The sequence below is a fragment of the Pelodiscus sinensis genome, chromosome 3 (assembly GCF_049634645.1).
Source record: "Pelodiscus sinensis isolate JC-2024 chromosome 3, ASM4963464v1, whole genome shotgun sequence".
Classification (NCBI taxonomy): Eukaryota; Metazoa; Chordata; order Testudines; family Trionychidae; genus Pelodiscus; species Pelodiscus sinensis.
Window position 1 is genome coordinate 127,191,271 of NC_134713.1, and position 24,720 is coordinate 127,215,990.

The window sequence follows — 24,720 nt, forward strand, 5'->3', positions numbered from 1 at the left end:
TCCCATTTCAGTCTGTTGTTTGTGTTTGTTTACAAAGTTCATATCTTCACCTCAGGCACTGGAATACCAAATTCAACCAGAGTGTCTAACTTTCAAAATGTACAGACAAAGCTTTTTACTGTCCCATTTAAATGGAAGAAAAAATTTAAGGTTTTTTTTTTCTTTACATGTTCTTACAATCTGTCTATCATCTACAATAGGGAACATATTTTTGTTTTGAAGCTAACGGCAGGCAAGACCAGTGTTGACAAGCCAGTCCTAATCAGCATTTACCTGCAATCTAAAATAGTTTACAATTCGTGAGTATCAATGCAACACTCATTTTTAGTCAAAAGCGAGTCTTAGTTGTTAAAATTTAAATGAATGTAGAAAGAACTATGTCATCTGATTCACATGGCAAAACTTCATAAGCAACACATTTAAAGAATGTACATCAAATATAGTTAAAAAGGTATGACAGAGGACAGTTGTTTCAACTAGTTTATATATAACTCTAATACAGAGACTCTCAAACTGTAATCCATGGACCACCAGTTGTCTGCAAGCTCCATTCTGGTGATCTGTTGATACTCCCTTTAAAGGTATGCACCTGGGCAGCCATACACAAGAGAATGAAGAATTGCCTACATAATTAGTGTCTCACTGATGCAGCTCTACTGATTTAGGTACCTGAACCCTGGACCTTGACATGTAAGGTGAGATGGTGGCATTGAGGAGGTTCAGTGGGGGGCACTGGGGTGAGAAAAGGGGTGGAGGGAATTTGGGACATTCAAGGCTGCAACAGCCACAGAAAAGAGGCAACTAGCTGCAGCTCCACAGCTGTGGAAGCTGGGGGAGAGATGGTCCTCCTTCCCAGTCAGAGCTCTGTGGCAGGGGAGAGATCCCTACTGATACTAAAATATGAATTGTGTGCTTGTATTTGTACAACAGAAAAGTGACATTAAGGTTTTTTTTTTTTTATATGGCACTTTTATCCAAAGAACTTTACAATAGTTAGCTAACAGCACAAACAGCATTTGGAAAGATCATGAAGTGATCTGATGAGACCCTCAGCAATTTTCAAGTGATCCAGGGAAAAAAAAAGAAAAAAAAAAGAGAACCACCGTCTTATAAAAATTAAAATGTACTTGCTAGGTTATTGAGAAGGTGAATTCCATCTTCCAATGCCACAGAAATATCTCAGGCAGAATTCTAAGGTTCATTTATCCTCTGTGTTACCCAGCCACATGTAGGAATAGAGGAAATAAACTCTGTTTTTTACAGCTCCCATAGCCTTATGTAGATTATGGCTATGGGTATGAGGGTAGATTAGCAGCAATAAGATCCCTTATCCCATCCCATACGAGCAAGTGGATGAAGTGGGTACAGAGCAACGGTGCCAATGTCCATAAACATTGGCCAAACTCTGGTGGAGGAAAAGAAGAGTACAGCCGCTCCTAGAGTTATGACCACCTCCACTTACGACCATCCACACTTACAACCAAAACAGTTGTAAATGCACATCCAAGTTATGAACAGCAATCCGCACTTACGAACAGCGCGGTCGCCATGTAACTCTATGGGATCCAAGTTACGAACACTTCGAATTATGGCCAAGTCTTTGGTCTGTAACTCGTTCGTAACTCGGGGAGCGGGCAGTAATTTATACCCCCAAAAGGGATTGAAGCACTTTCCTTTCCAAGCAAGGAAAAAACATGAGCTGAAAATGTAACAAGGTTTAACTCTTTTCAGGAGCTAATTTGCTATGCAGCTAATTTATGTTGATTTTAATATAACAAAAAAGATGCCTATTCATGGATAGGCCCTAGTAACACATCATTAACTCTGCAATTAAATCTCATGTGTGCACCACCCCTCACTTGAGCCTAAGGACTCAACTCTAGCCCTTAATGATTAATCCAAAAGCCAAGAGAATGACAAAAAGGTTAATAATGGCATGTGTCTCATTCAGCTATAGTAAGTCAGTAAAAATATATATTTTATTGCTTAGTGGCTGAGAACTAAAAATATTGGCGATTAGCGGGCAAGGAAACCCTACATTAACATTTTGAGGTTCTCATCAGTTTACTCTATTACTGCCACCATATGTCTATTGAGTTATACCATTTTTATGCAAGGATAAATAATAATGTAAAATGACTGAATATCAGCTTCAATGCTAATTCATTTATCAGAAACTAAAATGAGTTATTTAGTTTTCACTAGTTTGATTCCAAAGTAAAAATTAAGAGAAGGAGAACCTTTTTCCTTTTTAATCAAATGGAAGTGGTAGTAGTTTTGCTTATGGGCTAGGAGGCTTACAAGAAGAACACAGTACATATAGCACTTTCAATGTTTCCCCCTCTCTAAACTGTAAAAAGCAATATTATGCAATCTAACACACCTTAACATGACCAATAGTTATAATACTATAAGCTCCATAAACAATAAGACTGGGTAAGATTTGATAGAATGAGAAAGATTTAAGAGCACTTTTTATTTATTCCGTGAAGATTGTTTTAAGTTTAAAAGTAAAATATGGAATGGACATATCTATATATTGTTCCAGCATTATGCACATTCATACTGCACTCAGACAATCTCATTAAATATTACATTTACCACAGCTTAAGTATGCTGTACAAAAATACTATTTATATTTATCACTTCAGTTTTAAATGTAAACCACTGTTGGTTGCTATTGGTCAGTAGTACTTTCTGAAACCTGATGAAGGCAATTAACAATCAATTTACATAAGATGCATTATAATGTACCCGTTTCATTAAATACATTGAATATATTTTTGAAGAAGATATGGTTAGGGATTGCATAGATAAAATATTAAATGTCAACATGTTTTGCCTTAAAATATATTTTAAAAGTTTATCAAAACAAGCTGGTTTTTTTTTTTGCACTGAACTTTTCATATAGCTCAACAAACAATCCCCTTTAAATCCAATCCATGCTTTATCCATTCTTAAAGCATTTCTGCTGTCCCAAGAAAGAAAGAAGTGCGATTTTAACTTTTTGTAATGCTAAAAACACTTCCTGAAGTCTGATCCTGTGGATTCTATGGGAGGAGACGAAAATGTGAAGGCCTGAGGGCATGTTTGACCAAAGAAGGCAGTGCTTCATTAACAATCCCCTGTGGTAGACCAAGGTTGCAGAGTTAGGCCTTGTCTACACTTACTGCTGTGAGGATCGATCTCCTGTGGGTTGACTTAGTGAGTCTAGTAAAAACCCACTAAATCAACTGCTGTTCGTGCACCCATTGACTCCAGTACTTCACTGCAGCAAGAAAAGTAAGGGAAGTCAACGAGAGAGATTCTCCCATTGACCCCCTCCAGTGGGGATGCTGATGTAAGTTGAACTATGGTATGTCGACACCTATGGTATTTACATAGCTGGAGTTGTGTACTTTAGTTTGACATTGCCCCTTAGGGTACACCCAGCCTTAGGCTCTAGAGGAATCATTTTCATCCTTATTCTGTCGGTGAGAAGGCAGTTATGACAATGTGTGAGTGTGCATGTGAGTATCAAGAAAGTTTAAAAACAAGATAATGGTGAAAAACAGTTGGCATCAACGAGGTGCCAAGGACCTCAAAGCACAAAATAAAGCTTCCATTAATTAAGTTTCCATTGTTTACAGTTATTCCATATAGGAAATAAAGTGAAAACTGAAGAAAAACAAAAAATAAAAGAAGGGATTTTCTTCTATGTCAGTTAGAATCAAGCAGTGACTATTCCCTTTCCCTTACAATATTCTGATGGACAATATTTAAAAGGAAAAACACTGTTTTTGTTTGAAGCAGTGCAAGTTTGTTCACATCAGTATTGCAGTTAAGATACAGGGATAGTAATTTAATGTCAAACAATTATCCTTGAATCAAAGACAACAGTGAAATAAAGAAAATTTATATAAAATGGCAATGCAACTGAAGAATGACTGGAGACAAACTTGACAGACAGGAGATCAGCATAATTTACATGTTTAAAAACTATACATTTCATTCATAAATATCTTTAATTAATAACCAATCCTATTTTAAACATAAATATTCAAGTTGATATCTGAAATGTTAATTTTTGTTAAATCGATTTTCCACACAAGTCCTGTAAGGATTGATTTCTTTTTGCTTGATGCAGTCATTTAATGGTCATCACTACTTGGATGTGTAAAAACCGTCATTACCTAGTACGTTGTAATAAAAGTTTAAAATTCTGCAACTCTTTTATACTTGTGGAAAGCCTGTAAAACAAACACCCCCCCCCCCCCAGTGTATTAGTATATGTTGAAAACAGCCAAGATAAATGGAAGAAAAAATTGCAGTGTTTGCTCAAGAGCAGTAACTAGAGATTTAAATAATTTGAAACTAACATTTCTCAAAAAATCTGCCTTATAAGACACTCAACTCTATTTAAGTGAGAGGTTAGAAGGATTTCAAAATAATTTCCTTACTTCATTATTTTATTTAAAAGATGATCAAATCTGCTAAAGCCAAGTTCCAGTGCAAAAGTGCATGGAAGGTATCACTTCTGCACTTGTGCCGCATTTTTCACGTGTGCACAAAGCGCATTGCTACTAAGAAAAAAGCTTCACTTATAGCATTCCTGGCTCAGAAAGAAAAAGGAAATATCAGAAATATCATGATAAAGCTTGAAGAGATTCAAAGCCGAAATTTCTCAACTTAATTTCTGATAACTAGGTACTTGGATATTTATCCAAATATGAACATTTTGAGACTTGTCATCGTCACTACCTCAAATAGTTAGCCACAAGGTGTTAGTGATACTTATACATTTACTTCTCTTCCTCCTCCACTTCCCCCCAAAAAATGTCATCTCAAAAGTATCTATTTTTTCCCCCCAATTTTATTAACAATAAACCATAAAATCTGTAGTCTGTAGGTTAGGTACCCTTTTTGTTTGAAGGTAACTTACCTTCCAAATGCATTTACAAGAGCAACTATTTCTTGACGTGTGAGTTGAAAACCTTTTGATGGGCTATTCTCAGGAAGGTTCTGAATCTCTTTTTCAGAGAATAAAATCTTGAGAGCAGTTCCTAAACCTTGAGTCTAAAAGAAATTGCAGAATTATTTAACTATTAATAAAACGGTATCGTTTACCCTTGCAAAATTTCCAAGAGAAATGTACTTGTTCAGGCATAAATCTAGTCTACAGACAACACTCTACTTTCCTCTTTAATGCCTGAAAATGTTCCCACATGTATTAGTACACATCTAACAATGTGCATGCACTCCCCCAATTATATACCAAGTTCACCCTCTGTCTCTTATGCACACCCCCCAGGTTCAAATTTATGAATCTCTTCCCATCACCATCAAATTTTATATCTTACCTCTCCCTAGCCACTTCCTTCCAAATTCAAGGGTTCTTCTCTGCCACACCAAATCTACTATGATAAAGGGGCAGCTCTTCAGTGCTGCTAAAGCCACTTCAGCCCCTTTCCCCTAATGAGGCATCCTCATGACTGCCTCAAAAACCTCTCCCCCACCAAACAAGTTTTGCTCCACTGTCAGTATTATTAAGTTAGCCTTTGCAGGGAAAGGTTTCTGCTTTTACTTCTCTCTGTGGCTACGTCTACACTGGCCACAATTTCCAGAAAAGGGATGCAAATCAGGTGAGTCAGGATAGGGAAATCCGCGGGGGATTTAAATATCCCCCGCGGATTTAAATAAACATGTCCGCCGCTTTTTTCCCGGCTTGGGGAAAAGCCGGAAAAAAAGCGTCTAGAGTGGCACGATCCTCCAGAATAAAGCCCTTTTCTGGAGGATCTCTTATTCCTACTTCGAAGTAGGTATAAGAGATCCCCCGGAAAAGGGCTTTATTCTGGAGGATCGCGCCAGTCTAGATGCTTTTTTTCCGGCTTCCCAAGCTGGAAAAAAAGCGGCGGACATGTTTATTTAAATCTACGGGGGATATTTAAATCCCCCGCGGATTTCCCTATCCTGACTTACCTGATTTGTATCCCTTTTCCGGAAATTGTGGCCAGTGTAGACGTAGCCCTAGTGCCTAGAAAGTCACTACTAGAGATTCTGAAGAGTGCTAAAGTGCCCATTATCTTCTATTCCCCCCACTTAGATGGCCTGGGGAAGCATCCCCTTATAGCTGTCCCCTTCGGGATAGTAGGAATGTGTACCTGGCTTCAATTGGACTCTCATGAGGAGAAAAAGGGTAATAGAAGCACAGGAAAGCCAGTGAGGGGGAAGGGAGTCCTAACGAATTAGCAAAGGCCATTGAATTTGCTCTTCCACTTATTTTGCTGAAAGAGGCTGAATGGAGCTTTTATGTGCCTTGTGGTATGATGCCAGCTACTGCTCTGATAGTATTGGTTATTCTTAGTTCACATTTTAGAGACTCTAACACTCAGCACTAGTAATGTTAGATTCTTCTTTTAATTAAAATTAAATCTGCAGAAATCAAGACTCTGAAAGCGTTGCCAACTCCTGCAATTTTATTGAGAGTCTAGTAACATTTGGCTTATCTTTAAGCTGCAGTTTCTGAAGGCTAAAGAATACATGCTAACCTCAGCTTGCATTTAAAAAAAGGTTCTGACACTTATGGTTGCAGAGAGAAGTGTGAAATCATGAAGTGCGGAGGACACCCTAAAGAGGCAGAAAATAGAAAGCACAGACAGCAGTATTCTTAAGCCAATCTGATGATTTCTGAATGCATGTAGATAGCAATACTACATTTGTTATACATGCCAAGAAATCTTTCTATACCCTGTTTGCAAAAGGAGATTTTACAAGGTTAATTTACTACATATTAGACCACAGTCTGATGATGGTAATAAAAGTCATCACTCATGAAATTTTGCCTTTGAGGTTTCCTGAAAATTGTGTTTCATAACATCGGGCTCCTATACATCTTTATCAGCAAAATAACTATAGCAAATGCTAATAGTTTCTAGAACTTCTTTTGAACATGAACTATAGATTTGAATAATAGCACATGTATACAGAGAACTGAACAGTAACAGCCCATAAATTTCTAGATTCCCAAAAAAGATATGCATACACAGGAAATCAAAATACAACCTACCTGCAGTTTGCCCCATAATCTACATTTATCGCATCCAACACAATCCATTATGCGGGATATATTTTTGAAATGCAATCTGAATTCTTCCTAATAAACACAAAAAAAGTTTCATGCTAAGTTAAGCTTTTAAAAGGAGTCTTGTATTTTATCAATTTAGCAAGAAGCAGGCTTCCTAATTTACTATTCTGGAAATCTAAAGAATTCTGGTTGATGTTATGAAGCAGTTATGAAATAAAATTGCATCATATAATGTCTCTACATGGATGGGGAGTTCCTTAATTGCTAACAAGAGCTATAGCATGTCTCTGCCAGATCAGAGATAATTGTAAATGATTTAACATTAATGTTTGCCTATCAGGAAGAAATACCTTGGGACAATGAGTTGGCTAAAGTTAAGAGAAGCGGTCTCCTCTAACTTCTCTGTAAGGAGTATAAAGTAGAAAATCCTCAGTAGCAGAAGGAAGAAACCAGATGTTGCTAAGGGACATAAGAAATTCACAAAGCAAGATATGAAGCTTTGAGCAAGAAAGAGGGGCATATTTTTGTAGCAAGGGTGACCTGTTTATCTGTGGGACAAGTAAATGTCAGGAAAAGCTAGGTTACCTAGAGCAGGAGATGGGCTATAAGACTCTGCAGAGGGACTGGGATTTGAGCAGAAAGCTCCTGGACACCTAGAGAACTTTAAACGCCAAAGAACACTCCAGACTGGGAAACTGAGGAAAGCCTATGTGTGTTTGCTTTCAATATCACATGCCCCTAATAATGTAAATTGTAAAACATGTGGCTGCAATTATGGGAAAGGGCAAGGTATGCAACGTGGGAACTGTGATCAGTAGTCTCAGGGGCAAGGCAGTTGGACAGCAAGGTCCCAGCAGAAGATCTGCAGCCTGAGTGTGTGCCTACAGATACCAACCGATCAGGTCCAAGCATCTGAAAAAGCACACAGGACTCAGTAAGGTGGGCTGCACACACAACATCCAGTTAAATATCCAGTTACAGAGAGGTCTACCATGTGTGTGTCAAGTATTATTACTGAGATGAGGAAATGGGGAAAACAAGATTAGGAATAACAACTCCAATTCTCTAAATATATTTTATGAAAAGAATTACAAAACAGATGGTCAGCAGAAAATATGAATATGCAGCTAACTGTATGTCACAGTGTAAGTAGACAGCCTGTCAACTCACTTGAGACAAAATTAGTAGAGAACACAAATAGAATCCATATCTACCCAGCATTTTATCAAGTTAGTAGCTGCTGGGCCTAACTAATTTTCTGACTGCTCTAATAGCTTTGTACACATCCCCTGTTCAAAAAAATCACCACAATATAAGTGAAACAATCATATGATGAACATATTTGCACCTCTACTGTTCACTAATTCAGTGATCCGCGTTTCTGCCTCAACTAACAATATGGTGTGGGTAAATCAAATCTGAACAAAAGGCCAAACAATACTTTAATGCAGTTAATTTACTAGTCAATGGAATTTCCACCGACTAGTTGATAGGCACTTCTGCATTCCTTCTTTGAAATGTACAGGAGCCCCTATTGGGGCTCCTGTACATTTCAAAGGAGGAATGTGGAACTCCGCGTGCAGCCAGGAGCCAGCAGGACTTCCTGCTGGCCCCAGGCTGCACACGGTATGCCAGCTTTGAAATGCACAAGAGCCCCCAGCGAGGACTGTTGTGCATTTCAAAGCAGAAGCATCTGCATGGCGTTTGGGGTCAGCAGGAGTCCCCCACTGACCCCAGGCTCCATGTTGCGCTGCCGGTTTGCAATGCCACGCGGAGCTGGGGTCAGCTTGAGACTCCCCAGCTGATCCCGGATTCCACAAAAATGCCGCAGGGAGCCTGGGGTCAGCTAGGGAGTTCCCAGCTGACTCTGGGCTCCACGTGGCACTGCCGCTTTACACTGAGGTGGCATTTCAAAGGGGCAGTGCGCCACATGGAGCCTGGTGTCAGCTCCATGCGGTGCTGCCCCTTTGAAATGCTGCCAAGATGTTTCAAACAGAGCCTGGGCTCGGGCGGCACTGCTTCTTTGAAGTAACCCCTCTCCCCCAACCTTTGCTGCCTCTATATAATAGAGGCAGCAAGGGGGGAAGGGAGGGAGAAATCGACTGGACTATTGACTAGCCCTTAACATCCTTAAGATTAATCAGCTGCCTCTAGGAATCAAAGTTTCCTATAATGAAAATCACACTTAAGTTTGTTCAGAACTGTATTATACCTTGATTAAAGACAAGATAATGCCTTATGGGAAATATCCTATTTAAAAAATTATACTGTTTCTATTACTAATACTGATTTCATATATTTATCTTGCCGCAGTATTTGTGTGTCAGAGCAATGCACTCCAGTAGAGATTTCAGTCTGCCAGGCTGAGGATACAAGAGCAAAGCAATATGTAGGCAGCATTAAAAATCATTTTTTGATTTGTCACAATCTTCTTTATTGCCAAGCAGATGAAATTAGATCAATTTGTTAGAGGTTTATCTAAGTAATGTTCTTTTACAAGGTCATCCTTTCTCTGCATCTACTCCAGTTACACTCCTGTGAAAGCTTATTACAAGTTTGGTTACATAAGTAAATAATATCCTGGATTTTAATAATTAAAAACGTACATTAAGGATGTGTTTATGACTTTACCTTTAAAGATTTGGCCCCTTTTTTATCTCCTGCAAACATTGACTTCTCATCAAAGTGCATTGGAAAGGATCTGCTCAAACAGAAAATTATAAAGAAAAATCAGCATACACTACAATTTATCATCTATCTTTACAGTATCACTCTACTATTTTATAATTACTCGGAAGTTTCTAGTTCATTTAAGATATGATACAAGAGCCTGTGCAGCTGGTGCTGATTAATGCAAATGCATACTATGAACATAGTAAATCACAAAGCCCCCCCCCCATCAAAATCTTTTTCCATATGTGAAGTGTGCATTAATCCGTATTAATATATAGCCTAAAATATCTTAGGCTACATCTACTCTACAGCCTGGATCAACACTCAGAGACTGATTCACTGACGATCAATTTAGTGGGTTTAGTTAAGAGAAGCCCAATTAACCAGAGATCACTTTTCCATTTACCCTGTTACTCTACCCTAGACAAGAAGAGTAAGGGAAGTAGATGGGAGAGTTTCTCTCCCCAACCCCCCCGCAGTGCAGATTCCGTGCTAACTCAAATTAAGGTACAGTGACTCCAGTTACATTATTCATGTAGCTGGAGTTGCATAGCTTAAGTTGACTTTCTGTTGTAATGTAGACGCAACCTAGATTTAGGTAATGAATAGCAATGTGAGCTTTTCCAATGCAAAGCAAAATGAAAGAGAAGGCTGAGTCACATAACAGAAGTGTAAAGGAGGTGACTTGCAGCAATGAAAATATGGGTTAGGTGGTTAGGGAAATCCCAAGTAGCAGTCAGAGTAGGAGAGGAAATTGAGAAACAGGGGATAACCTACTTGTGAAAACTGGGTTAAGCAGCAGGCTCTTTGCTAATGATTAGATGCTACATTTTTCTAATTTTCAACATAATTATGTATATTTTATATTCAACACCAACAAATCTATTTTGAACAACACATGGAAAAATGAGGGTCGGATTTTTAAAATGTTTCTTACTGGCTCTAACAAGAAACCTTTTCTCCTCCTTTTGTTTTTAAGCCCCTCCTTTTTTCCAATTCACCCTTCCAACTCATTTCCTCATTAATTTGTCCATCATTTTCTTTATCTGGCTTCCCCAAACCTATTAACCCAAAAGTCACTTCTTTTCCTGGAAGATTCCTGAAATACTAATGTAAAATCTCATGTCTCACTTTGTATCTCTGAAGATGTCTAGTAAGAGGGTTTTAGAGTCAGCATCCTCTTGGACATTTCCAGTGTAAAGGTCTACAACTGAACGCTCAAAGTACGGTGCAACTTTTGACAAAGCACGCAGCTCAATCAAATATAAGAAATATAAATTCTTTAGCCTTCTTGGTCCTTCTCCTTTTGTTTCAAGAGGGTCAAAGCGATGAATAAATTCCTTGACATTATGTCCCCAACGAGGCTTCCCCCAGGTTTCTAAGCAAAGAAGGGAAAGATGAATTTTCATTATAGCCAAACACACAAACTGCACAAATACACAAACTGTGTTTCCAACATACACACATCTGATAGGCTTCACACACCCCTCCACACACAAACAAATATTTCCAATGACCATTTAAGATGACAAATATTTTCAGAGTTCTTACATAAAAATATAAATTACCTTCAAGAAGATAATTTGCACACAGATGTAAATTGATGCTAACATGAAGTCCAGAAATGAGCTTATAGAATACTCTTTTCTCCAGACAAAGACCTGGTTAGAAATGATTATTAGAAACAGTATTAATATTAAAAATAATGTTCAGCAAAAATGTGATGAACAATGCAAATCTTGCATCTTTTAGCGTTAAGACTTAGAATTAATGAAAATGCCACATATTTAGTGTCATTTAAAAAATGCTTATTGTTTTCAGTCAGAATAGTTAAAATCTCAAAACTACCATCACAGTCAGGTCCTCTCCCTGGCTCTTTCTCCATAACAAACACACTTGTTCATTAGTGTAAGGCTTTTGTCAGCACCCAGAAAGGAGCATTTAAGTATTTGGTAAAAAAGTCCGGAGCAAAATTCCCATGCAAAAACAAAACAAAACGTGTCATGTTTATATAGTTGGGTGAAACAGATTGGAAATTATCTATTTAGGCCTCAACAGCTACAGAGACAATTATAGTGGTGACCATCCAGAAAGTTAAAACAAAAAAAATTAACCTAATGGTCACTGATATCCGCAATTGATATTTTATGCACAAATTTAGAAGAAACATTTGAATCTGCTTTTTGGTCTCAGGCACAAAAGCACAAAAATGGCAAGAGTAAAACAAATACGTTGAGAAAACTAGCCAAAATAAATGCAACTTAGTAGTGGAAGACTCAAGGCTACTTTTTAACTATAATAACGTAAAAATAAAGTTACGTAAGAAAAACTAAGAAAAAAAGGGCAGAAAAACAAGATTAAAAGCAGTTTCCTGGTACAATAAGGAGAACAATTTTATCACAAAAAAGGTGATGATCCAGGCATATGTCCAAACACCGTAGGGCATGATCACTGACACCACGTATGAGGTGGTTTAATTGAAAAGCTCTATAGTTACTCAGTGAGCTGAAGACCCAAAAGATGATGTTTAGTTCAAATATTAGAAAATTGAAACAAAATACTGAAGATATTTGAGGGACCAAAATCAAATTAAAGGGGGAAAAATGGTGAAGTATAAGTATTCACTGGGAAGCAAATCAGAAAAATTTTTTGAGGAATAATCTGAAGATGACAGTAGTGGTTGCATGACACACAAGAAAATACAGGACAACACAGTAATAGATGGCTGTAAGAAAAGGACATAGAATCACTTACAGAAGAAGGGGGCTAGAAGAAAATATGCTAAAGTCAAATTAACTAAAAAACATGTTTTCTGAGGTCAATAAGCAGAGTTTTCCCCAGCTTAGAGAAAGCAAACTGCTATGTATGCTATCTCTGAATGTTCTGGAAGAAGGGGTCATGGAATCTTAACTCTGTAGTTCTGCTTTTCATGAGGAATAACGCTATTCTAGAACTTGTAAGTCTGAAATAACGTTAGTGTGAATGCCGTTTGAACTAATTTGAACTAACTGGCCTCTGGGAGGGCTCATACAGCTCCCCAGAGTGCTTCCTGGCGCTTCGAGTCAGAGGTAATGTGTCCACGTTAACAGAGCCTGCCTCTGACTACTTTTGATTCTTCCCCATACTGAGGACACTGAACTTCATATTTGTAAAACTAGGTGCCCAGAAGTCGAACTTAGTAAATTCAAAATAATTGCATAGTGTAGACATGGCCTTCGACACTAACAAAAATATGTATATAATATCATGAGCTTCTGTGAGCAAAACCCACTTTGTCAGATGATGAGTTGGAGAGGGTTTTGCTCCCAAAATGATACTACTTGTATTTTTGTTAGTCTGCAAGGTGCCACAGTACTTCTTGCTGTTTTTAAAGTTACAGATAAACACAACCACCCCTTTGTAACTGTTTCCTAATGAATCAGACTCAGACTTTGAGGTGAAGACATACACACACTCCAGGCACCAACCAAATACGATTGACAGTGAGTAGAGGTAAGAAATTGGGAAATAATACTGGTTTTTGTTTTTTTTCTAATGCAACTAACATTAATTTTAGGCATCATACCAACTTTTCTTTTACCTTCTAGCCATGTGTAGAAAGATTCTCCTGAAAATAAACAAACATACAGTAAACCCATCAGTGTTCATCTGTAAAAATTAACATATTTCATGTGTAAGACGTGCACTGTATATTCTGAGGTCAGGAGCTTCAGGCAGTGCATGCTTTGGAGCAATACCATCAAAATTAAGTTGAGTTAACTAATTCCCTTCTTCCTGCAAGAAAGGGAATTATTCTAATTGTCAGAAACAAAACTGAAGAATAAAGGTAAAACTGTACTAATATATTGGGGAATCCATTTGTGGACAGTACCAAAGAAAGAAATAAAATCCACATGAGACAGTTTTCCAATAACACTTCTAAGGTACAAGTTCATTCCTAACTCTGGGTAGCAACTGATTGATTCATGTCCTGAAGCTTAAGAATTGAGATTTTCTAATTTTTAGTTTAGCTAGCATAAAGATGATATTTTTAGCTCTATAAACATGAGATCTGTATGACTTTGGAGTAGCTTCCCCCCCCCCCATCCCCCTCAGTGGTTTATAGCAGAGCTTTTTCAGAGTTTAATTATACATTGTATAAAACAGTATCACAGTTTTAATTTTGTTGCCTTCTAATTTAGTTGATTGTTACCTGGCTCTTGTATTAGGAAAAAAACAGGCCTGAATGACCTACACAACACCATTCATAAAGCTGGTCAGAACTGTTCATATATGTTCAAAAGGCATTTTTATTTATAGAACTTACACTAAAACGGACTTTCTGAACTATATGAAAATTGTGGAAAGTTTTCATATCTTAAAATAATTCTATTTTCCCTATCAAATTGAAAAAAAAAATCACCTCCCAGATCCCCCCTTCATTTTTCACTCAATTTGCCAATGATGTAAAAGCAAAACAGAAGTGGGGGACCCAAAAATGAAGTCTCAAAAATTGTATCTAACATGTGTTTCATTTCATTAGTGAAAAATTAAGATTTCTCCAAAATGTTTTAAGGAAGAATCTTATTTTTGAGCAGCCCACACCACTTATTATTTCACACACAACAACTCCACTTGTTTCCTTTGCAAACTAATTTTCCTAATGTTTTTACTCTTTGCTAATATGAAAGTCTCCTAGTGTCTTTAATAGTTTTCCACTTATTTTCTCTGGGTCATTGCTATTTCTACTTCAGGTTGAGCCTCAGGTGTTCCAGGACCAGAGGGGCCTGGCGGAGAGCTAGTGGGGACCCTGCGAAGTGGCTGAAGCCCAGTAGTGGGGCTGTCCTCTAGTGGCAAAACCGGAAGCCCAGCAGCAAGGCTGCAGCCTGGAGGCAATACTACCCAGCGGGGTCGGGAGATACCGGGGCTGCCTGGTGGTGGGGCCAGGAACCCGGTAGTGGGGTTGCCCTGTCGCAGCACAACCAGAAGCCTGGCAGACCTGCTGCTGCCTAACGGTGCATCTGCCCAATGGGACTGGGAAGCAGTGGGGCTGAGAGCTGACTGCAGGGCTGCCTAGTGACAGGGCCAGGAGTAGCGCTGCCACCTGGCTGAAGTGAGGTGGGCAATGGTGGTAGGAGGGCAGAAATGACCTCTCCTGGTCTGGCAAAATCCCTCATCCGGGACTTGTCAGTTCCTGAGGGTGCCAGACCAGGAAGGTCCAACCTGTCTATAAGGGTATGTCTACACTACGCCGCTAGTTCGAACTAGCGGGGTAATGTATGCATACCGAACTTGCTAATGAAGCCCGGGATTTGAATTTCCCGGGCTTCATTAGCATAAAGCCGGCGCCGCCATTTTTAAAAGCCGGCTAGTGCGAACCCCGTGCCGTGCGGCTACACGCGGCACGGGCTAAATAGTTCGAACTACGTAGCCATTCTGAACTATCTGTACTCCTCGTAGTTCGAACTATCTAGCCCGTGCCGCGTGTAGCCGCGCGGCACGGGGTTCACACTAGCCGGCTTTTAAAAATGGCGGCGCCGGCTTTATGCTAATGAAGCCCGGGAAATTCAAATCCCGGGCTTCATTAGCAAGTTCGGTATGCATACATTACCCCGCTAGTTCGAACTAGCGGCGTAGTGTAGACATCACCCCATTTCAAAAATTAGAGTGATCAAAATTCACCACAGTCTTCAAGTTAAGAGTGTAACCACTGATTTATACACTAGCATATTTTCAACATTTTCAAACCCTTTCTTGACAGTTGAAAATTTTGATTATACTGTGCAGATGTTCATAGAGCTGTCCACAAGGACCCGTAGATCTTTTTAGAAATCAGCTATCAAAGCATTTCTTATCATACACTGGAAAAAAGAGGGGGACAAAAATACCCTCACCTATAAAGAAGCTGTCCAGGTTAAAAAAAAAAAAGCTTTTATTTTCCTCTAATAAAATAAAAATATTACATCTGCTATCAACGGAAAAGAGGAGATACTCCAAGCACTATGCAATTCAGCCCCAAAAGATTTTCATTGAATGCTTTGTAATCTTTCCTTTTCTCACCTTCAATCTTCTTGCTAGTCATTTATTCCAGCAGCAAATCAATAAATATTTATATGGGGAAAAGACAGATGAATAAGCTATATAATGAGGGCAATTATCTTGCCTCTTTTTAGCCTCACTGGTTGAATGAGTCAAAATTATTTCTTCTTTAGAATGGTGAGGCAGTTTATGCAACAAGTAAATAATCACAGCTACCAAAGTAACATCCACTATAACTCCTACTATATATTTAATTATTATTGAGAATGTATTAATCAGTCTTACCTTCGTCCTCCCCTGGAAAAAAAGAAAAGAAAAAAATTGTATATAAAAAAATCTAGGAACATTAGAAAAAAAATTCTTCCACCCTATATGGAAAATGACATATATCCTGATACACAGATATTAAAGATGCAATAAATGCTTCTTTGGTTCATGTCAGGAAACTTACAAATAGCTTTTGTTTGAGCTACAGCCTATGTGCTTGGAGAAATTACAGGATGAGCTCCTATGGCCTGTGTCATGTAGAAGGTCTGAGTAAATGTGTAAATGGCCCTTTCTTGACCTTATAATCATTTAAGTGTACATGTTACATTATAAAACATGCTTAACATTTTAAATATAATTAGCATAGTACATCATTCAAATATACTGACAGCTGCCAATTGTTAATAACATCACTGTACTATGAGGACGACAGCTATGTTTTTAATTAAGACAAATTAAAACACACAGAAGGAAGTACTAGCAGGAGTAACAGACTCCTCCTGCATTGATGCAGATAAGATATAGGGCTATACTATGTTATTTTTTAAACTGATTACAATAGTGACATTTAAAAACAAAGTCTGGTTACAATTTCGTCCATGGTCCTCATTTACAGCAAAATGAGTCTTCCTTCATTTCCAGCATCCAAAGTCTGTTTTTGAATGTTTCATTGTTCTGGGAACTAAGGCAACTGTCAGTAGGGAAACTGAAGACTTCAATTTGGATTCATTGAGAAAATAAACACTAACTTATTTTCATTTGGAATTTTTAAAACCTAAATTCTGTTAGCAGAAAATGTGCCTACTTAACACTGCTTTTTAAACTTCCATCTTTAAGATACATCTTTCCCATGAAGCTTATGGAGCCCACTTTGCACAGTAGTGAAATGAACGTACGGTCACGAAAGCTCAGTTTATGACAAACTTGACTATGAAACAAAAGTTGTTACTGTGCATTGTGTTCGCCAATAAACATATTGAAGTGACAAAATTAGATGTACCAGGAAAAAAACTCAAATACAAGATCTGACTTATTAGGATACTGGGGTAAGGTTCTAACTCCCACCCATTTTCATATGTGCTTTTGACTCTCGTCTTATAACATTTACAGATGTGCTTTAAATTTGCACAGAAGTAGTCCTGTTGACTTTAATGAGATTATTGACATGTATAATATTAAGCATGTATGCAATTTAACATGATCAGAGTACTATTTTTTTAAACTAATTACGTTTTTGATACTGTAGGGACAATTTTTGTATTTCATGATCTAGTTTTTATCACTTTATATGGCACTAAGTGAACAACTGATGATACAACAGCATAGGACAGTATTTATGTCATCTGGACTGGAAACTTTACCAAGTTTGCCTTTGAAAGCATATTAATAAGTACAAAGTAGTTAAGAGACTCACCCCTGCTGGGTGCCAATGGATTTAAAGGACGATAGACAGATCGAGGCCTGAAAAAAAGTTAAAAAATAAATGATTTTTGTATTTTGAGGAAATGCTATTGTTCAAAGTATAAACTGCATTTTCCTCCCTCCCCAGTTACTTGAAGCAGTTTTCTTCATAGATGCTGTTCCACACTCTCCATGCAGATGGTCCTTTGTATCCAGTGTAACGTTCTGGATTCAGCAGCAAATCCACATACTGTGCATCTGGAGATCGTTCATCTAAACAGGAAACCCTTTGTTACATATCCTAACCGATCACTTTAAAAGGACTTGAATTTCACAAAAATAAGTTATACAGAACTAAATTAAAGTGAGATCTGACATAAATACTTATCCTCCAATGTGATTTTAAACACTAGTATAGATATCCTGTATATATTATTCAGTACTATACACTTTAAAGATCTGCTTCACTCTATACAGATTCTTGTACTGCTCTCATTACTGTAGCAGCTGAGTACCTTTAAGTAGGGCACTATACAGGCAGTCCCCGGGTTACGTACAAGATAGGGACTGTAGGTTTGTTCTTAAGTTGATTTTGTATGTAAGTCGGAACTGGTACATATTGTAGGGGAAACTCTAGCCAAACATATTTTTTTTAGTTTTGGATAGCATAGGGAAAGGTTAACTCCCCTCTAATGTTTGTTTTGCTGTCTGTTCCCCTGTTCAGAAGATTTCACATCTATTTCTGTCCCTGTGACAAACTCAGGACTAAAGGAGTAACTCATCAAATACCAAACAGCTCTGCACCATGCTTTGAGCTAATAGCTTTATTTCCACACACCACCCAGGGTTCTAGGAGGAGGGTCCTTTTTTTGCTAACACAATGAGGCCAGCACTTTGTTTGTTTTGGTGGAGTCTTTGTTTGCCCAGGGAGCCCAGCATGTATAGGGGGAGGAGGGGCGGAGAGGCTGCTTTTGTCTGCTGTTCGGCAGCCTGTTGCTGGCGGGGGGGAGGGGGGAGGCGTGCAGGATGCGAGGCCGGGGGGGGGGGCAGCGGGAGTGGGGAGGCACTTTTCCTCTGCCCGGCAGCTCTGCGGGATCCCTGTCCCTGTGGCCAGCTGCTGCAGGCAGAGGCCAGTTGGAGCCGGCCGAAGAGGAGGAGGAGGTGGATTCTAGGACCCAGGTGAGCGAGCCCCGGGGACGCTGCTGCGCTCTGGGAGCCAGGCATGTATAGAGGGGAGGAGGGGCAGAGAGGCTGCTTTTGTCTGTTCCGCAGCCTGTTGCTCAGGGGAGGGGGCAGCCTGTTGCTGGCAGGGGGGTGGAGGGGCAGCGGGCGTGGGGAGGCACTTTTCCTCTGCCCGGCAGCTCTGCGGGACCCCAGTCGGAGCCGGCCCGAGGAGGAGGAGGATCCTAGGACCCAGGTGAGCGAGCCCCGGGAATGCTGCTGCGCATGTGCGGGAGTTGCCTCACCCCGTTCGTATCTAGGGATCCGACGTAAGTCGGATCCACGTAAGTCGGGGACTGCCTGTACAACAAGACTAACATGTAGCATGAGTGGTACTCTTGTATTGTTTTTAAGAGAAGACTTGTGTATGCAAGTATAGTGTTTTATCTTTTTAAACATCATGCGTGCTTCTATGTATTTACAGTGGAGAAGGTGGTGAGGTGAGGTCAGTGGTAGTCCTTTGCTCCTGTGGGAGTTTGCATCACAGATTGTGACTATTGTAAATATTAGCTCGAATCCTGAAAACACGTATGCTCTAGCTTAAAAGTTAAGCATGCAAATGGTCCCACTGACTTCAATAGGACTACTCAGATGCTTATAGATTAGCACATCAACTTGTTTTCAGGATTAGGGTTCTATGTTAACAAATAACACTAAATGATAAAAACAAGACTGTCCAATGTTCAACTTCTTCTAAAAATCTGTGGTTAATTTTATAAAGTTATGATTGCTTTTATAAGTTGTAGTTATCACATTTTATTAATTAGCTAAAATAAATTTGTAAGATTTATTTTCAGATGCTTTAGTCAAAAATTTCAATGCTGCTAACTAGAAATATATTTTACAGTGCATTAAAGAATGTTCTTTTACTTAAGCCAGAAAAAGCTATAAATCACAACAGAGCATTTTAATCGCTCTCCTTTTCTCAACTTATATTATTTAAGTTCAACATGAATTCAAAAGGACTGCATTGAAATAGATTTTTCAGTGGTTTTTTTTAAATCAACTGTGAAAGATAACTTGGGAGTAGTATTTCAGTTTTTAAAATAAGTAAAAACTGGAAACAATGACAAATAAAATAAATCTGATTTGAAATGTCAAAAACTGCAACCTAATGTCAAGACTGTGTCCCTTAATCTATGACAAAAGTATGCCAGAGAAGCACCTGTGCACTTACTTTTGTAATACTGAATGATGAGCAACCATAGTAGAAAGTAAAAGTTACTAGCAATGAAAAAAGAATGCCATCAGAACAACAGTTAAGAGTCACTCAAGAAGGGGTCAAAAGGCTTGGGAAGGTGAACAGGCAAGGTGCATGCAGTAGGCAGAAACGATGAAAGGAGGAAGAAAAGTTTATGCAGACTATGAGTTCTAGAACTACAATCTCCTTTCCATAAAAATCCACACAAGCCAGAAAATGTTTTATGTGCTCTATAGTTTTATCTGTATCATTCTTAAATAAGTTAACTAAAATAAGCTACAATAATCATAACTACTACAGCATTTAGCAGAAACAACAGCCATGTTCTCAGATGAAGATAAATGTAAAAACCAGACCAATTTTTACTTATCAAAAGGAAAAGAGAATAACTTCAATCCAGGGACAAGGAAAAAAAGCCAGGCTGTGAAGAAACAAGTTCTTTCCATGCTCAATTTCTGAAGGTTAGCCAAGGGAATTAATTATACTCTTAGTCGTTTATTGACACAACAAAAGACAAGAAACCGAAAAATGAACAACTAGCCTCAGATCAGCTGGCTTGTAGGGCCCATGGTGCAAGGCTAAAAACAGGAGCATAAATATTTGGGTCTAACTCAGAGACTCTCTCTGTTCGCCAGGTTTCAAAGCCCAGGATCTAGCACAAGCCCAAATATCTACACTTCTATTCTTAGCCATATAGAATGAGCACTGGGGCACAAGTCAGTTTACACTAGGCTCTAACACTTCCAGGAAGTTTGTTTTTGCTTGTTTTGCTGTTTAGACATAGGTTCAAGCAATCAGGTTTATGCTTGCCCCAGTGTGGAAGGAGGATTTTGGCATCTTCAACAGTTAGTTATGCACAGTTTCATTTGCATGTCCATAAAACACACACCAGATGTCAGTACTAATTGAAAACTAGCTCCCTATGGCCCTAGATTTTGTTTTTTTCCTCTCTTATGAGCTTTCCTTCTACACGAGATGGTATTAGACTTTTATTCAGCATGCTAGCTGGAGTCACTTGCTGTTGGTCGGGGCAGGCGGTGGAGTCCTACCAGGGGTGCCCCGTGTGAGCGGTGGGAGCGAGCACAGGACCTAGTATGAGCAGAGCAGCCTAGCTCGCACCTGGGGCTGCAGGTGCAGTGGGGGGCAACAACCCCACCGCCCATCCCGAAACTTTTGCCCCACTACCTGCCGCACCAGGAGCTGCGCCGGGGGCTCCCCTCTCCTGTGGGCCACAGTGAGCAGGTGCTGGGCTCCCCATCACACGACCAGTAAGCTGCGCCACATCCCAGGCTGCTCCCAGCACCGCCGCCACCTCCCTATTGGGCTCGCCCCCCTGCGCCTGTAACCACCCCCTAGCGGCAGCCGTGAGCTCCAGCCCGCCGCTCGGCAACCCTCAGCCGCCAGAAGGGAGGGGCAGGACCAGGGCCAAATGACATCACGGGAGGGAGGGAGGAAGGGGCTCCCCCACCCCAGACGTGCCTGTGAAGTGGAACAGCCTGGTAGAGGCGAGTGAGGCAGCTGCCGCTCGGAGCACTGCCCTGCCCTGCCCCTCAAGCCTCTGCCACTGGCCTTAGTGATTGTCCCCACCACTTCTCCGGGGAAGCCACTTCTCCCCACACTGCCAAAAGTACCTTAAAACCTTCTCCTGGAGGAAAAGTTATCCCATGCAAAGTCTGGATGCAGTAGCGCTTATAGTGCCCAAGTTATTAGCACACAAACATTCTCCTTTATATATTAATCAATCATTAAGTCATCGGTAAAACACCTTTAAACTTATTTACTGACAGAGTAAAGCAAACATGTTTTAAAAAGTTATTCACTTCCATATTTATTTTTACCATCAAGTTCACAAAAATGGTCCTGTGAATCATCATATCTTGCCCAGTCAATGAAAGCCTCTTTACTTTGGTTACTGAGAAAGAGAGAAAATAAATACAGTTAATTGAATTTGACCTGTAAAAACATTTTTATTTTTTAAATTTATCCATGAAGCATGTCAAAATAAGCAGTCAAATCTACATAAATTAATTTTGAATACAGAGAATTGATGGTAGGCCAAATCTCTGATTTTAAATTTAAAATGATTACATCCAAAACACTGGAACATATCAATGAGTTATTGCCTGTTAGATATGTGTTAATTTATCCCAAGGGAAAGAACACAAATGATTGTGTTCAAACTTACAACACCCTTTTCATGCCAAGCTGGAGCATAAATCTAATCTGTGCTAGCTTCCCACACACTAAGTGCCATGCGGCCATACTTCTGTGCACTAAATGTTCCCCTAGTACACTTTAGTCTACTGTGCATTGAAATAGGTGTAGGTTAAAGCAAACTAAGGAACTTTCAGTATGTGTGTGTGTGTTGGGGGGAGGGGGGGAGCGCAGTAGACACAAGCTTGCCAAGAACTATGTGTTTGAATAGACAAGCCTTTATATACTGTAGAAGAAACCCTGCGTTGGTAAAAGGTGAATGTAGGTCTGATCTCCTCTGCCCCATCTCTAACAACAGATTCTACAGTACAATAGGAGACAAGCCAATGATCTTTATTCTTCTTATAGGAGGATCCTCTTTGGGTTCTCCCCCCCCTCCCCCGCCCCAAGAAATTAATCATCACACTTCCCTAACTCTTCCTCTCCAATGACCTTTTTAGTATTTGTAATAAACTCAAATCTTTGGGTCTTGAGCTTTAGCAAACAATGGTAAGCCGTTTATTTACTACAGCATTTCAAAACCAAACCCCAAATAAACTACCTCTGACAGCAACCATGTGGTATCTTGGGAAGTAATGAACAAATTCCTTCAATCACCCACTCTTTTTGGCCAAGTTAACCCAAACTCAGTTTCACAAACCTAGAGCCCAGTTCAACAAGATCCATGGATCACTCTACCCCTGCCCTCCCTGCACTTTTGGAGACAGCAGGAAGAACCTGAATGTGTATCACGTGGAGAGAAGATCTATTCCTAGGAGCCCCCCCATTCTCAAGGCATAGAACAGAAATCCTGGGCCCCTGGACCAGATGTGGAGGGCTGGCTGAGGGCTGCCAGAAGGGGCAGTATGGGGGCCTAGCCTCCCCCATCCAGCCCCTCAGCACTGCCCAGCCTGCTCCGCCCAGAATTCCTGTGGCAATTTAAAGGACCTGGGTAATTGCCTCTTTTGCCCCGTCGGTAGCCCTGGGTGCCTAACACTGCTGCTGTCCCAGTGTGGTGTCACCACATGGGTGCAGAGCTGGACCATGGGTGACAGCTGACACACACAAACTGTCACCACTATCGTGATTTAACAGCAGTTGGGAGCCCCATACAGCCCAGGGCTTCCCCACTACTGCTACCACAATTTAAACTGCCGCAATTTAAAAGCAGCAGGAAACTACACCCAACCACTGCCATCACTACTGCAGCTGAAGTGGCACCCAGGAGCTCCAGGCCTTTTTAAGTTGCTCAGACACCTTGGCAATTGTCCCATTTGCCCTCCCCTGTTGGAAGCCATGCCCCTCTAGTCAACTTCCTGTATTTTTCAAGCAGGCAACCTCATTTTGATTAAATTCAGCCAAACAGACAGAATATAGGAGCCATTAAATGGTGTACTACTGGTTTTGCATGGGAGGCCAATACCTTCTGGCCTCCCCATAACTGCTCTTTAATTATCTTCCTGTTCTCTCCCCAACTAAATGTTCATTCTCCATGTTCCCAAGAAGCATACTAATCTCTGCATACATGCCAGCTGCCCACTCTCTCAACTCCATGAGATTTAGAAAGCATTTCACATTCTCTTTAACTTTGTTTTTCTTGGGGGGGAAAAAAAGTCAGACAGTCCAGTTTGGCTCTTTCTTCTTCAGAGAGGCAGAGACAGACAGAGAGGGGCTGATATTTTTTTTTTAAATAAAAGCTGCAACTTAAGAATCTTACTAGTCTTCTGATTTACTATAGCTTACACTGAACTTCCCGATACCAACATTCTTAAGATGTTGTTCTTAAGAAGAAACGTAAACATTTTATAAGTCAGATTTAACTAGCCAAAACTGGGCCCCGAAAGTAGTAGGTCTCTGCTAGGAAAAGACTCTAAAGTGTTTCTTATCCTTCTATCTCTTTTGGGAGGATGGGTATTACAAAATATCAAAACATTATATTCTGAAACTGTTTACGCACTCAGTTTTTAAGTGGGCTCTAACTTAAGAACCTCTTACCCAAATCATTTTGAGCACCATAGAAAAGTATTTTCTTATTTCAAATCAAATCTATTTCTGTTTTATTTCAATTGGTTTGCAAGGATGCAGCTGATCAGGGAGTAGTGGTTAGACAAGGGACCAAAGTTTTGTTGATAGTATTTACTCTAAGCATGGCTTACCTTAGAGTACTGTTAATTGCTCCCAGTTTGTTAGCTTGTTCACAGTCTTCTAATTCTTTGGTGTTGTTTATTCTTTTTGAGTACTGTAAGAAAGGTTGCATTTAATACACCAATATTAATGGGAGATGTCTTTCACCCCTTTTCTTAGAGAAGTGAGAGTTGTGCAGTAAATACAAATCAGCTGATGCGGAAAATGCAATGGAATCTTCTCCAGAATCAAAGTTAGACCCCCTTTTCAGTGGATTATTCCATCAATTAACCCTGAAAGCAAAATTTACTCTTACTTCCTACTGGTGTAGGGTAGAGCTATATCTGTCAGATTAGAGGGTATCAGCAGCTGAGGAATAGCAATGAGTATGGCACCTTTCACAAACATTGGGTTATTTAAAAAAAAAAAAAAAAAACCCACACAGACAGTCTGATCAGTGGAAGCTGTTGTTGTTCTAGTTGCCTTTTTTTTTCCCATTTGAGGCTGGGAAGTAATTTTTCCTTTCACTATCAAATTGGCAGGAGCAAGGTGGTTTTTT

At 39.7% G+C, this 24,720-nt stretch overlaps 1 protein-coding gene across 2 annotated transcripts in view; it reads right to left on the bottom strand.

The window, feature by feature from the left end:
* Window positions 1–1,954: 1,954 nt before the first annotated feature.
* ERO1B (endoplasmic reticulum oxidoreductase 1 beta) overlaps window positions 1,955–24,720 on the bottom strand; it is a 50,088-nt gene continuing 27,322 nt past the window's right edge. The window contains exons 5-16 of one of the 2 annotated variants that reach the window (XM_075924806.1): window positions 24,194–24,276; window positions 21,683–21,756; window positions 17,575–17,695; window positions 17,436–17,482; window positions 16,040–16,051; window positions 13,317–13,343; window positions 11,305–11,397; window positions 10,868–11,114; window positions 9,695–9,764; window positions 7,046–7,132; window positions 4,922–5,055; window positions 1,955–4,229 (exon numbers count right to left, since the gene is read on the bottom strand). In XM_075924806.1, coding sequence (XP_075780921.1) covers window positions 4,169–4,229; window positions 4,922–5,055; window positions 7,046–7,132; window positions 9,695–9,764; window positions 10,868–11,114; window positions 11,305–11,397; window positions 13,317–13,343; window positions 16,040–16,051; window positions 17,436–17,482; window positions 17,575–17,695; window positions 21,683–21,756; window positions 24,194–24,276 — 1,056 coding nt within the window. In that variant the 3' untranslated portion in view covers window positions 1,955–4,168. The remainder of the gene's footprint in view (window positions 4,230–4,921; window positions 5,056–7,045; window positions 7,133–9,694; window positions 9,765–10,867; window positions 11,115–11,304; window positions 11,398–13,316; window positions 13,344–16,039; window positions 16,052–17,435; window positions 17,483–17,574; window positions 17,696–21,682; window positions 21,757–24,193; window positions 24,277–24,720) is intronic. The other variant, XM_075924807.1, reaches the window with a different exon arrangement.